This window comes from Falco rusticolus, chromosome 14, assembly GCF_015220075.1.
Source record: "Falco rusticolus isolate bFalRus1 chromosome 14, bFalRus1.pri, whole genome shotgun sequence".
In the NCBI taxonomy this organism is placed as follows: Eukaryota; Metazoa; Chordata; class Aves; order Falconiformes; family Falconidae; genus Falco; species Falco rusticolus.
The window spans coordinates 12,423,610-12,437,037 of record NC_051200.1 but is presented as its reverse complement, the minus strand read 5'-3'; the positions used below and the strand labels follow the sequence as shown (position 1 = coordinate 12,437,037).

The window sequence follows — 13,428 nt, the reverse complement described above, 5'->3', positions numbered from 1 at the left end:
GAGGAAAGGAGAATGTGTTTGTGTGATGTACAGAAAACAGATGCTCAGACGTTAGTGATAGGAATGGGCTTTGCTGAATGAGGAGGTGGTGAGCGAAGGGCAGCTTTTGATGCAAGCATCAATTGGCAGAGATCTATGAACCTATGGAAGCACTTGAACAGATTGCAAACAGTTAGTAGGCTTCATACTTTCACCTCTCTGTGTCTCACATTACTAGCAAGGCAAAATACATACCTCTTACAGCAGTACGTGGGTCTTTTGACATTTCTTGAGCTGATTTGTTTTCCTCAGTGTAAAGAAATAACACACAAAGCAGTCCTGTGATCGAGTGTTTCCTAAATGGATGTAACTTGGCAAACAGTGCAGCTATTAATTTTCCTTAGATAGACTGGTATCAAAGTACCTGGTTTTTAAACTGCGCTTCTCTCCTGCATCTCTCAAAACTTGCTTACCAGTGCCCATGCCATAAGGTTGATGCCGTAGTAGTTTGAGAGGATTAAGTTGTGCAGTGAAGATAAACACTTATTGCAGGTGAGGAGGTCAGAAAAGCATCTCAAAGATAAGGCTGTTTGGCCAAGCCTTCTCCTCCCAGAGCTCTCTGTGTCCTCCCTGTCAGTACCGTGCTGTGCCCCATGAAGTCCTGGGGCTGTAGCCAGCAGCACCGGCAAGGCTCAGGGGCTAAGCCCAGCCTGTCTTGCCCTTGCTTCCCAGCATTGTGGGAGGGCTCTGCAGGTGCAGGCAGGTGATGAGAGGAGCCAGGGAAGAGCCGTGCTGCATTTCCCCTCGGCTCATGCTGCCATGGGCAGCACAGCTCTTTGTCCCACCGGGGAGCTGGGACCTTTAGTACTGGGTCCTGTGGGCAGCCTCCCTCTGCTTTGCAAAGATCTCCCATCAGAAAGGGTAGCTGCACTCGGGGACAGCTGAGGGTGAACTTGTCTCTTCACGTAAGACCGGGCTGCCTTTACAGGGTGTTTTGTCCTGGTTATTCCTTTTTTTCCCCTGAGGCTTTTATTCAGCCAGAAGTACTGAAGCCGGGTGGATTAGCTGCATCTGCCTGTGACACCTGTGGTAAAACATGCCTATTTTTGATTGCAGACTTACAAGCCAGGAATCAGCCCACGGGGCTTATGTGAGATGCTAGTCACCCTAGCACGTCTGGGAGAGGGGCTGTCTCGGTCCTGGGAAGGAGGCTGTAACTCACAGCAAGACCGTTGTTAGTGTGCAGGCCCTGGGACGTCAGCTACAGAGCCAGGTCTTCTGTAGCCAGCTCTGCCCAGGGAGGTGGGAATGTAATGTGTGTTAGCAGGCTCCTGGAAGCAGCAGTCCTTCATGTCTTGCTCCCTGGGGCTAGGCTATGGAGGTTTTGTGCTGGGAACTGCTTTTCCCTCCCAGGGGCTTGGCTTTGCAGCAGAGAGGTCCTTTCCCTTGCTGGGGAGCATCCCCGGGCCCAAAACGCCTGCTTTCCTTGCCTGGAAAGCAAGGAGCTAATTTCTTCTGTCTGCTGTCTCTTACCTGCCGGCCTCCCTAGGCACAGGCAGCCTGTGCCTCCTCTGCATGCAGGGAGATGGAGAGAGCAGCCTCGCACAGGCCAGTGGTGAAACGACCTGCCAGTTTGCCATCTGGAAACACCATTAAAATAAAGGTGGGTTGGGAAGAGAAGGCGACCGATAAGGGAGCATTCAGCTGTGGGGGAGAGCAGAGGTTAATTGCCCCCTTGCCTACCCATGCTCTGCAAGATGCGGTGCCTGGCCTCTGCTGCAGCTGGGGGAAAATCCAAAGGCAAAGGGCAGCACCCTTGTTCCTGTAAAAGTGTATTGGAGTAGCTCAAAGGGCATGGGAGCATCACGGTCATGGAGCCAGCAATGGCTGCAGTCTGCTCTGTAATGCCTGCAGACTCTCTGGGCTTCTCTGCTCTACTGACGCTGGAACTGGCTCCCCCCTGCTATGAAAAGGGCTAAAAATCTGGGTAGTGAAAATGCATCTGTTGGACCAATCTTGGGAGCAGCTGCCAGGTATAGCCAGTGGTGTGAGACTTTGCTCTAGTGACCTGAGAAACCTAGAGAGACAGCTTTTCTAGGAAAGCGAGTTCAAGGCAATCACGCTGTTTGTGATGCGGGTTTCCTGCTTTTAGCTTTTTTTTAGCAGGCTGGACATCCCAGAAATAGAGGATGTCCTAAGTTCTGTGAAAAAAGGCACCTGCCGTGAGGAATGATTAGTTCTCTGGTCTGGGAAAAGCTTCATCAAAGCACACCCTTCCTCTGAAATACTAAGTGGAGATAAGAGGCAACCCTAGAGCTGGTGAAGACTCCCTCATTTCTCTGCTTATGGGGTGACTGCTTGTTTCTTCCAGACTCCTGGCTCACAGCAGAGGTCTTGGGCTCAGCTGTGTCTGGGGTCTGAGAATCTTAGAATCATAGAATGGTTTGGATTGAAAGGGATCTTAAAGGTCATCTTGTTCCAACACTGCTGCCATGAGCAGGGACACCTTCCACTAAACCAGGTTGCTCAAAGCCCATCCAGCCTGGCCTTATCTTCTAGGTATGAACCTGGGTTAGCAGATGCCAAAATGCTGGTGCCCTCAAGTGTACCCCGAGCATGGAGAGAACAGGCTGGTAGACTGGATTGCTCAGGGTGACTCTGCTGACCGGCTACTGTGGTTGTGGCTCAGTTTGTCCATGTAAAGGTGTCTGGGATCCTCTGGTCTTCATCTCTTCTGTACAGTGTGGTGCTGTTTAACTGTCAGTTGGCAGTGGAGCTGCTGGGGATGCAGCACAATTTGTGTTCAATTCTCTAGGACAGTTCTCCGGGGTAGATTCTGGTTAGAGATGGAGTCTGTTTTCAGTGATATGTCTGTAAAATCCCTGCAAGAGCTTACGTTTACGCTACTATAAAAGTGTGTCTTGCTGATAAAGCTTATTTTGCTCACTGAATTAGTGTAGGTTCTACTGATAACGCCTGCTTTCGCTGCCACAGATTGCACGTATGCTAGGTTTGCTGAGATTGCTAACCTGAAGCTCTTGTAGCATAGATTAGATTCAAATTATGGAGAAAGCTGATTGTGATGTTAATGTAATGCCTGGAAGATCAAACCTCTGTGTTCCCTTCACAGGTATCATGGTTTTCTGAGATAAATGCTTTTCATAACTCTCCTGATAAATTTCTGAGCTGTTGTTCAAACCCAGCCAGGAAGGTGCTTTCTAGCAATCTCCTCTGGTGCACCCAAAGGTCTCTGTCAACTGCAGTGCCATGGAGTTCATTCCGTCCTGTTGCCCTCATATCTTTCTTTAAAGACCAAAATATCCTTTAAAGCACCTTTAAACAGGTCTCTTCCAGGAGGCTGTGGGAAAGCCATGAGTCTGTGGACAGACTTTTCCTCTGACTGAGGGTGTTTTCCAAAGAGGAGCTGGTTTTGCACTACTCCTCACCTCCATTGCAACATCTCCTATTAGAACCTGAAGACCCAGGCACCGACAGCCTCATGGCAGCGTCCCAGCTGTGTGACTCCAGACAGGGCCATCCCCAAGGCTTTGGGAGGGCAGGAAGCCTTTGAGGTAAAATGTAAGTGCAATCACCAGCCAAGCATCATAGATGCTCTGAGGTGAAACCATGAGGCTGTTTCCTGGGCTATGGTGTGGCTGCCAGTGGGGCCTGGGGCATGGCTGGAGTGGGGAGTGCATCTCCCATTCCCACCAGCACAGCCCATGACCTGAGCTGTTGCTTAGTCCAGCCTGGGAGTTGGGATTTGAAGTATCTGAGAGCAGCCCCTCCCCATAGTGCATCCTCTGCTGCTCCTGAAAAGGCTGCTGTAATGCCATGGGCAGGAAGAGTGTCCCCTCTTCCGTGCCAGCTCTGGCTTGCTGAGGGCTGGGAGGCTCTGGTGCAGTGCGGGAGGCCGCTGGGAGTATGCTGCAGCTGGGAGGAGAGCGGAGGAATGTAGAAGCCCTTTCCAAGTGCCTCAGCCCATCGAGAACTTGGCCTGAATGTTCTTCCCCCTCCTGCTTCTGCTATCTGAACAGTTCCCGGGGGCTGCAGGCAGAGACAGGCTCTCCCAGCACCTGGCCTGATACTCCTCAGAGAGCTTGCGTGGACTGTTTGTTGCTCCTTCAGACCAGCTGTTCTAGGCAAGAATGAGAGGCAGGTCAGGAGTGCCAGAAGGAGCTAAACTCTGCTTGCCTGGAGGGCTGCATGAGGCAGGAGGCATGGGATGTGGCTGGGCCTGGGACAAACCCGTGCCCTGTCACCCTAGGGCATCCCTACCCAGTGCTCTGCAGGAGAAGAGGCTCTGCTTGCCCTGCACGGGCAGCGGCCGGGCGCTGCTGGGCCAGGGGAGCAGGAGGGTGCTTTGGCCAGGCCATCACCAGGGGTGCTGTGGATGGTGGGTGGGCTGCCTGGTGGGTAAGGGCTGGCTGCACAGGCCTTGGTGCAAGCGTGTGTTGTTTCTTCTTCAGAAGAAGTTGGGACTTTTTGCATGTTTCTCACAACATCCGATGAGGTTGCAGCCCCTGGCTCAGGTGCAGCTGTGGGTTTGGGTGTGCTGGGCATTTATAGAGCTCCTATTGCTTTTGAAGATAAGGGCATGTTAGTATTTTATTGCCCCTTTTCTTCATCTGAGGCACCATCCAGAGCAAGAAGAGAGGGGAAGGACTCATTTCCTTATGACAGAGGATTAGTTATTGCAGCCTGGCCCTCCAGCGAGGGGCTGCAAGGCTCCCTGCTCCACCTCGCTGTCCTGTGAGGTGAGGGCTCCAGCTCAGGAGCTCAGAGGCAGCCGTTTCCCGCACAGCCCTCTTCCCACCCCACCTCTGCTTTTCCCCCTGCCTGCCCATCCCCCTCGCATCCCGCTCCTGTCCCGAGCTGGGACCACGATCCTCTGTGGCTTTCCTGCAGGAAAACCCAGAGCACGCTCAACTTTTCCTGCTGAGCCGGTGGGGGGGCAAGAGGTGACCCAAGGGGCTGGCTCTGTGCTACGCTGGCTGGCTCAGCTCCATCGCTTCACTCATGCTCTCTGTCGGCGGAGCTGGCTCCTGGGGCAGTCTGGGCTCCCGTCCTCTCTGGCCCTGGGCTGGGCCGCATCCAGCCTGCCCTCAAGGACCCGGCTTATCAATAACAGGGAACGTGGCTATTGCGTGAGGCAGAGATAACCACTGCCACCACATCTGTGCACCCGGTGTCCTTCCCTTCCCTGTCCTCCGCTCCTGCTGGTAAAGAAATGGAAACTCCTTTTCAACCTGCCTTGCCCTGTAGCCAAGTTTCACATCTTTGGGTAAGAAACTTCCCCCTCCCTGAGCCTACAGACGCTTAATGCAGGGGCTCCCCCTTGGCAGGGCTGGGGGCATGGGGGGCTGGGGAGAGGCTTGCCCCCTTTTCAGTGGGATGCTCGTCAGCTCCTCTCCTACTGTGCCACCGCTGAAGCCGGCGTGCTGCACACACGGAATGGGGGTCTGGCATTGCGCAGGTGAGAAAGAAACTCGAGGGGATGTTGGGGCCCCTTGCAGTGCCTCTGCCCTGTGCTCATCTGTCCAAACCACGGGTATCTCTGTACCCTAGCTCCTTGCCCTGCCTGCCCTTGCCTGCGCTGGCTGCCTCTCTCCTTTGGGAGGAAGCTGTGCAAAAGCTGACTCCTTTAAAACCAGGAATCTTCCCTTCTTCTGTTTGATTTAAAGCATTAATAAACGCAGCAGCAATCAAACTCCGAACTGAGCGGTTCAAATGCCCCTTTGTTTAATTAGTGGAGCCCCTGCCCGCAGACACAGGCAGCGCTGTCCCCCTGCAGCCTGGGGTGGGAGGCGAGGGGCGAGGACGTGGCACACAGGAATTTCTCCTCTTCAGAGGCACGACCTCTCCTACCAACTATTTTCTCGCCTCCTCTCTGCGTCAGCTGCCCAGAGACAAAACATTTATGGCTGAAGGGCTTAGTGAATTTGCGGCATTTCCTGGGGGACTGCAGCCGACAGGCTAAGCACCTTGCACGCTTTCTGTCTTCTGCATGCACGGCTCTTTTTTCCCCGTGGCAGCAATAAGTAACTCAGCTGGCCCAGGGCTGAGGCAGCACTTTGTCCCAACTTGGCCTTGGAAAGAGGGTAACTGGCCTTGCCTTGAAATCCACCCTGGTCCCCTCCAGCGAACGTCACCCTGGGGATGGGTCCCTGTGTGGCCCCTTGCTCGGTGAGGAGGGGAGAAAGCGTGACTCGCTGTTATCAGGAGCATGTTAACCCCATAGCAAATATGATTTCACTGGTGCAAGGGTAATGGTGACGTCTGAGCAGGGAACATGGTACCCTCCTACCTGGGACCTAATCTAAATTGCTTTATGAGGGGCCAGCAGGTAGACCAAAGCCACCGGACAGGGAACCAGGGCAAGGGGGTCCCCAGGCAGCCCTGTGCTGTGGCACGGCAGTGCAGGGGTTATTTTGCCTCTGGCAGTGGGATAGCAGAGGGGTACAGTGGTCAAAATGTACTTGCTCCTCGGTGGGCTGCAGGGCTGGGCTGCCTGTGCATCCCCCCTCCTGCTGTGCTCTGGCACGTGCCCAGCATCCCCCAGCGCCACTGGCAGCCGGTGCCAGCTGCCACGCTGCTGTTTCTGTGCGGGGCTGCAACCATGCAGGATGTCCCGCTGCTGCTGAAAGGTTGCTTGCCCATACCTTGCAGCCTGCTGATGTCTCACTGGTGGTGTTATTCCTCCCAAAACAGCCCCTGCAAGGACCTCCCAGCTCAGGACCTGCCTGCGAAGACCCCTCTGCAGCTGCGTTGGGGTGCTCAGCCTCCACCGTGGCCAGTAGCTCCCTCGGGTGCTCAGGACTGTGTTGCCTCCTGGGTGCTGGTGCACACAGCATCCTGGGATGGAGATGTGGTGATGCCAGGGCTCTCCCCACAGCTTGGGGACCTTGATGGTGCCACATACACCCAGGAGCAGCAAATCCCCTTTTGGTCACCCCAGTCCCAGTGACAGAGCACCTCTAGAAGCAAGCAGGGCTGGGGGTGGGGTGGGGTTGCCTGTTGTTAGCCCCTGGGGAGCTGTGCTTGCCCCTGCTGACACCCTTGCAGTGGTGGCACATGGCAACCTCCCAGTGCAGTGCCGGTGCCCAGGGACAAATTGTGCAGGGGAGTAACACCCTCCCCTCCCTGACAGCGCTCCCACCTGCCTGGGTTTCTGGGAGGCAAAGCCATGGGACGAGGGTGGGACAGGCCAGAGCAAGGACCAGGGGTGCCCTCTGCACTACGGACCCACCAGCTGGGTGAGCACAGCCCCCACCACAGCCCACCCTGCTGTGGGTGCTGCCAGGGCCCCTCGGCGCCAGAGGAAAGCTCAGCCACAGCCTGGCTAGAAACACAGATTTATTGCGACATTGGTTTGCAACCAGCATTAAACCCTCCCAGCAGTGACTCCAGACCCACGCAGACCCCCTGACCCTGCTGTGATACCTCCGTGGCCAGTGGGGCTGGTCGCTGGGGGCACAAGCCCACCCACCCCCATCCAGGCAGGCTTGCTGGGGCTGCAGGCTGGGGTCCCACTGTGCCAGGGGCTGCCTGCAGGCTTGCAACATGGAGGAGGGAACAGAAGCCAGATTCCGAGTCCTTCACCAATGCAAGCCACCAGCTGGGATCTCTGAGCAGTCACAAGGCTCTTGGGATCCCTGGGGAGAGAGCAGGTTCAAACCCATTAAGCACGTGAGCAAGAGGGCTGAGCGCGGCAGATACGGCCGTGTCCTCTCCCCTTCGTGTGCTCCCTTGGTGCTAGCCTAGATGCTTTGAGGAGCAGGGAGAGATGCCAGCCCAGTTCCCACCCACACTACACGTATCCTGTCAGGTTGTAGGAGTTGAGCTCGCTCTTGGTCTTCTGCGTCTGGCTGACGGAGGGCTGGGGGCTCTTGCCCGCCAGCAGCCGGGGCTGGTAGCTACTTGCATACGTGGCTGTTGGGTCCCGGGCAGGGCAGGAGGCACAGAGGATGATGCCACCGACAAGGGAGAGGAGAGAGGAGATGATGCCCAGGTAAAGTGCCTCCCCAAGCTCGAACTTCATGCTGTCAGGGATGACAGGGTTGCGGAAATCCCGCAACACCACATGGATGTTCCACACCAGCGGGATGAAGCAGAGCAGCCCCCCGAGGATGAAGACTGCACCGCCTGTCACTGCCACCCGGTCCTTGTTCGGCGAGCCCTGGCTGAAGACGGTGCACCTCATGCCCACAACGGTGAGGAGGCAGGCGAGGGACGAGACAGTGCAGGAGCTCACCATCAGGGCTTGGGCCGCCTGGACATCAGCAGGCAGGTTGAGCAGGGAGCTGTAGATGTCACACTGGGTGATGCCCGTGCTGTATGTGGCACACTCCATCCATAGCCCCTTGGTGAAGCTCACGGCTGTTACGATGCTGGAGCCGATGTAGGAGCTGGTCTTCCAGCTGGGCAGCAGCGTGGCCGTCAGCGTGCCGATGTAGCCCAGGAACGCCACGGCATAGCCCAGCAGCTGGAGCCCCATGGACACCATGGTGGGGGCTGGCTATCGCCTCCCTGGGGCTTGCGGCTTCTCTCCCGGCTCTCCGGCAGCTCGGTCCCGCGTGCTTACCTTCCCATCGCCCTGCCAGCAGCTCCACTCACCATGCCACAGCTCCACCCCACTTGCCGGGGGTGCTGGTTTTGTGCGGGAACCGGTGTGTGGGTGGGAGCCAGCAGGAGGAGAGGATACCTGCAAGAGGAGAAAGCAATCCCTCCCCAATTAATGATTGATCCAAGCCTGTGGAGGAGCGCCAAGCGCCCTTTCACCTCCGCTATCTCCCCAGCCAGACTTCAGAGACAGAGCAGCACTGCCCGGGAAGGGTGCCAAAGCCCTCCCTTGCGCCGGGGCCATGGGCAGGGATGGAGAGCTGGCCGCTGGCAGGGGGAAGGTACCCACTGCCTTCCTGGGTGTCCCTTGTCTTCTGTGATGTCCTGAGACAAGGAAGCCAAAAAGCTACAGCTGCACCATGTTATTTGGGACCCGCCAGAGGCAATTTCAAGTGGTAGCTCTGAGTCTCCCCCAGCCAAAGAAGGGGGATTGCACCCTGTCTCCACCTGCATGGGGCTCACCCAAGGCATCTGCAGCCACCCACCCACCACCACCCTGAGCTTCTGAGGCTCTGGTGGGACAACGGGATATGCCCACCTGAGGTTGAACCACAGCTATTGGCCTTTCTGTGCTGCTGGGGACAACGATGGAGAGGGATGCGTGTCACAGCGACGCCTGCGTCCTCAGGAGAGCCCAGAGGTCTGTGGAGGGCAGAATTACATCAAGGCGAAGCACACTGGCAGTGCCTCAGGGATTCTTCCTGGAACTGCCACAGCCAAGCGGGGTGACCTGTCCCTCAGTGGGGTGAGCACACTGGGGTGCAGCTCGTGCTCACTGCTGCCGGTGGGGGGGGGGGGTTCTGTCAGTGCTATCGCCTGCCTGCAGCCCTGGGCACAGGCATGGGGGGGGTGGCAGAGGCAGTGGAGTGGGATGGTTTGTTTTCCCTCTACCTTGTTTCAGAATTCTCCCTCCTGCAGCATCTTGCGAAATCGGACCGAGGCCGTGCCACGCCACGCCGACACTGCGGCCAGCAGCCTTTCGCCCTGGGAATGCTCCCAGCTGGGAGTGCCGCCACTGCCCAGTGCCTCTGCTCCTCTCCCTGTCCCCACACTGGCACCTCAAATGCTTGGTACCAGAGTTTCCCAACTTTCTGTCTCCTTTTCTATGTGCTAACCAAGACCTCCCACTCTGTCTCAGGGGCGTTACTGCAAAAGAAACACCTGGGGTGCTCAGGGTGCGGGCAAAAAGGCATGGGAGGGTCATGCCAGAGCTCTGTGGTACTTACGGAGGCAGCTGGAGACGCGGTGCGGGACCAAGGATGGCCACAGCCGGGGGTCACCCAGGACCAGAGGTGGCTGGTTGGGGCAGGGCAAGCAGCCGTGGCCCCAGCCTGGGGGATCAGGGGCTGCAAATTGTTTAGCTACAGCTTTTGCAAAATCCACCTGCAATCTCAGCCTGGATCAGAGGCTTATTGCAGATCAGAATTAAACCCTTTCGGCATCGGGAAGGATTGGGGAGCTGGGATGCCTCTTTCTGCTTGTATAGGGTATGTTCGCCTAAGTGGCTCAGGTCTGTGGCTTGCTGTCACCTTTCTGGCTGGTCTTGGTGGCCGGCAGGTGACTGCATACTTCTGTCCATGTGTCCACTTCAGGCTGCATTGTCTGCGTTGGGGTTGGAGGCACAGTGAAATGCCAGCAGGCTGAATTCTCCGTGCCTGCAGGGTGAGCTTGGGTTTGCAGTTTGCTCCTCCTGGCCCTGCTTGTCCTCTGCAGGGTTTGTTGTTGTAAGACTCCTGGCCCAAATGAGGAGCAAATGGAGACAATAATGAGGGCTGCGCTGGCCCTGTGCCCCCTCCTGCTCACCGGCTGCCACAGATGGAGAGGGGCAGGGAGGGCCCCTGGGACAAATTGTTGCTCAGAGCTGAGCAGGGTCTGGCCAGCGTTTGGACAGGGTGTTTGGATTGCTGGTAGCAGAGCTACAGTAGGGACCATTTGCTATTTCTTTCCTGTCCCATACTGAAACTCTCCTGGGAGCAGGAGGTGACCTGAGTGCTAGCGGCACCTTGCCTAGTGCTTGGGCAGAAGCAGCAGGCAGGGACCGGGGTGGTGAGCCTTACAACCTTGTATTAAGAATCTTTTCTGTATCTCCTGGTATGGACCACATCTCAAAAAGCCAAAGGAGAGGACGGGGGCATGGGCAAGTGCATGCTTTCCCCACTGTGCGGGAACGGGGACAGGCAGCTCCCTGGGATGATCTGAGCAGGAGCCGTGGATGCCTGAGCAGAACCATTGCCCAGCCTGCACCTGAGACCCACCCCTGCCATCCGTCTTCCCTCCCTGTCCCCTCGAGCATCCCATCACCTGCCTCTTGGTTGCTCTGTGCTTGCCACCACTGCAGCCCATTGCACACCCATCACACTGTCCTCATCAAGCCCATCACCCTGCACCCAGAGCATGCCCATCACACAGTTCTCGTCATGCTCATTACACTGTCCCTATCACAAGCCCACCACACTGTACCCATAGTGTGCCCGTCAGGCTGTCCCATCACATGGCCATTGCACTGTCCCCATCCCGTGCCCATCATGCTGCCTCAGAGCTCCTCATCCTTTCCCTCCCACTCCCCCACCTCTGGCTTTATGCATATGGCTACATAGAGCACTTCATCATCCTTGTTAATTGTCTCTCCCCTCCCCTGTTGCCCCCTGGAGATTTTCTCACAAATGGTGTCTAACTTACCCCTTCTGTGTTTTGCTTTTCCACCAGAGATCACAGCCCCTCCGCCCCCAGCCTCCCCCCAGCCCTCTGTTTACACAACTGGGACAAATTTCACACCCCAAGGACTGCTGTCCCACACCCCTAGTTCCTCACTCCCCTGCCTTTGCCCCTACCCTGAAGAATTTGTGAGTCACTGGCCGGGGCTGGGCTATAAGGGTGTCTTTGCCAAGAGCCTGCAGCATCAGAGGGGACACTCTTGCCTGTGACCATGGAAGCTGCTGCCTGTTGCCTTCCTCCCCGTGGGCTCTGGGTGCCCGTGGCCAGTGCTCGCCCAGCCCCGGGGCTGGAGCAAGGGGGAAGGTACATGGCTGCTGTGCGCGCCCGGGAGGACTGGGGAGGGTGGGGAGGGCAGGGGGTGCATGGAAGTTGGGAAGCAGAAAGCTCCAGCTGGGTTTGGGTGAAGGCTGTGTGGCTCCCTGCTCTGATGGGGACCCCTCTGATCCTGGTGGCTGCAGGCGGGGGAGAGGTTGTGGAGCACAGGGAGCAATTGCGGGGGCTCCCAGGGGTGCTGGGGGGCTGTAGCAGGGTGAGGAGCACTGAGGCCAAAGGAGGTATGAGTGCACCCTCATGTGCCTGGCATCCCAGCCGTGCGTCTGAACAGCGGCTGAGCTGGGTGGGTGAGACTGTGGTGCTGGGGGTGTGTGGCTGCAGTGGTGGGGGAGCAAGGCAAGGGGGTAGTGGGTCAGGGTGGGATGCTGTCATGCTGTCATGCTAAACCTGCTCTCTGCATCTAGATCACTGCCTCTCTGGAGACCGTGGCTACCCCGAGTAGAGGAGGGAACCGGGTGGCAGAGGGAACAGATGGACACTGTGAGTTTTACACTCCCTGCTGCATCCTCCCAGCTTTCCTGCTGGCAGGCTTGGGGTCCCTGTTTGGCAGAAAACTAGCCTCTTGCCCCAGACCCCACCCCTGGCCCTGTTGCACAGTAGTGCTGTGCCCACCTCCCCTGGCGCGTCACCCCCCTGCCCCACAACCCACGCAGCCTTGCCGGGCCAGGGCCAGGGGCAGGCAGACGCTGCGGGGGCCTGAAAGGGCCCCCTGTTCTCAGGTCTGGCGGGCATTCCTGAGGGCTTTAGCGGGATGCCTGGGCATGAGCTTTGGAGCATGGGGGTGGTGTGTGTGTAGATTACACTGGCAAAGAGCCCGGTGGGGCAGAGCGGGGGGGTAGATGCCAGCTTGCTTTACGGGGGCATGAGGAACTAAATCCAGGGGGAGATGCCGGCTTCAGGGCAGGCTGACCCTGCAGGCATCTGCCAGGTCTGTGGGGCATCACCCCCACCAGCAGGACAGAAGGGTCCCTGCCCTCGCTGCCCGCTGGGGTCCCTGCGCACCCTGCAGTGGGAGCCCCCTGGCAGGTCCCATCCTGACGGTGTCTCTTCAGGCCTGGACTCAGGCGGCGGTGGGGGATGGCGGCCCCGACAAAGCGCTGATGTTTTTCCACCATCCGGTCAGGTACGTCCCGGCCGCCGGTGCCCTGGCGGGGGCTGAGGGCAGCGGCACACAGGGGCTCTCACCCCGGCTCTCCCCTCGCAGGCTCCTCTGGCCCAAGTCCAAGTGCTTTGACTATCTGTACGGTGTGGGGAAGAAGCTGCTGGAGAACTTCCCGGTGCAGGCCACCCTCTGCCTCTATGAGGACTCGGAGGACTCGGAGGAGGACTCGGACTCGGAGGAGGCAGCGGACACGGCGGCAGGCCCCCGGCTGCAGGCGGGCAGCCCTGGCAGGCCGGTGTGAGGGTGCGGCAAAGCAGGCGAGGGCAGGCCTGGCGGCACCGCGGAGGCACAGGCAGACGCCTGCCCAGCCAGCAGTGGGCACCGGCCGCGGGCACCGGGACACCGGCCCCCCGGGCTGCGCGGCCCGGCCCGGCCTCAGGGAGCGGCCGCGGGACGTTGACAGCGCCCCGCGGCGGCGTGCAGGGGACTACGGCTCCCAGGAGCCACCGCGGCACCTCCCGGCCCCCATTCGCTACCAGCCTCTCCCTGGTCGGGGGCGGAGCGCGGGGCCCCGCCCACTCCCCCCGCTCCGCTTTCCTATTGCAGCTGCGGGAGGAGGGAGGCGGGGCGCGCCGGCCGCGGGGGGCTCCTATTGGTTGGAGGGCGGGGCCGGGGCG

General features: G+C 58.3%; 2 protein-coding genes across 2 annotated transcripts; one reads left to right on the top strand and one right to left on the bottom strand.

Annotated features, from left to right (window-relative positions):
* Window positions 1-7,317: 7,317 nt before the first annotated feature.
* Window positions 7,318-8,505, bottom strand: CLDN2 (claudin 2). Its single transcript, XM_037408433.1, has one exon. The coding sequence runs from the start codon at window positions 8,483-8,485 to the stop codon at window positions 7,790-7,792; it is 696 nt and encodes a 231-aa protein (XP_037264330.1). The 5' UTR covers window positions 8,486-8,505; the 3' UTR covers window positions 7,318-7,789.
* A 175-nt stretch (window positions 8,506-8,680) lies between these two features.
* RIPPLY1 (ripply transcriptional repressor 1) lies at window positions 8,681-13,361 on the top strand. Its single transcript, XM_037408446.1, has 6 exons — window positions 8,681-9,241; window positions 9,520-9,671; window positions 11,308-11,619; window positions 12,054-12,129; window positions 12,702-12,772; window positions 12,854-13,361. Exons 3-6 carry the CDS (start codon window positions 11,528-11,530, stop codon window positions 13,050-13,052), a joined length of 438 nt encoding a protein of 145 aa, XP_037264343.1. The 5' UTR covers window positions 8,681-9,241; window positions 9,520-9,671; window positions 11,308-11,527; the 3' UTR covers window positions 13,053-13,361.
* The last annotated feature ends 67 nt before the right edge of the window (window positions 13,362-13,428 follow it).

Bases quoted from the DNA above. Each gene is read 5' to 3' on its own strand.
- CLDN2 (XM_037408433.1), bottom strand. From the start codon at position 8,485: ATGGTGTCCATGGGGCTCCAGCTGCTGGGCTATGCCGTGGCGTTCCTG.
- RIPPLY1 (XM_037408446.1), top strand. From the start codon at position 11,528: ATGGAAGCTGCTGCCTGTTGCCTTCCTCCCCGTGGGCTCTGGGTGCCC. The intron at 12,130-12,701 runs GTGAGTTTTACA...GTGTCTCTTCAG, and splicing joins AGAGGGAACAGATGGACACT to GCCTGGACTCAGGCGGCGGT. The intron at 12,773-12,853 runs GTACGTCCCGGC...CTCCCCTCGCAG, and splicing joins TTTTTCCACCATCCGGTCAG to GCTCCTCTGGCCCAAGTCCA.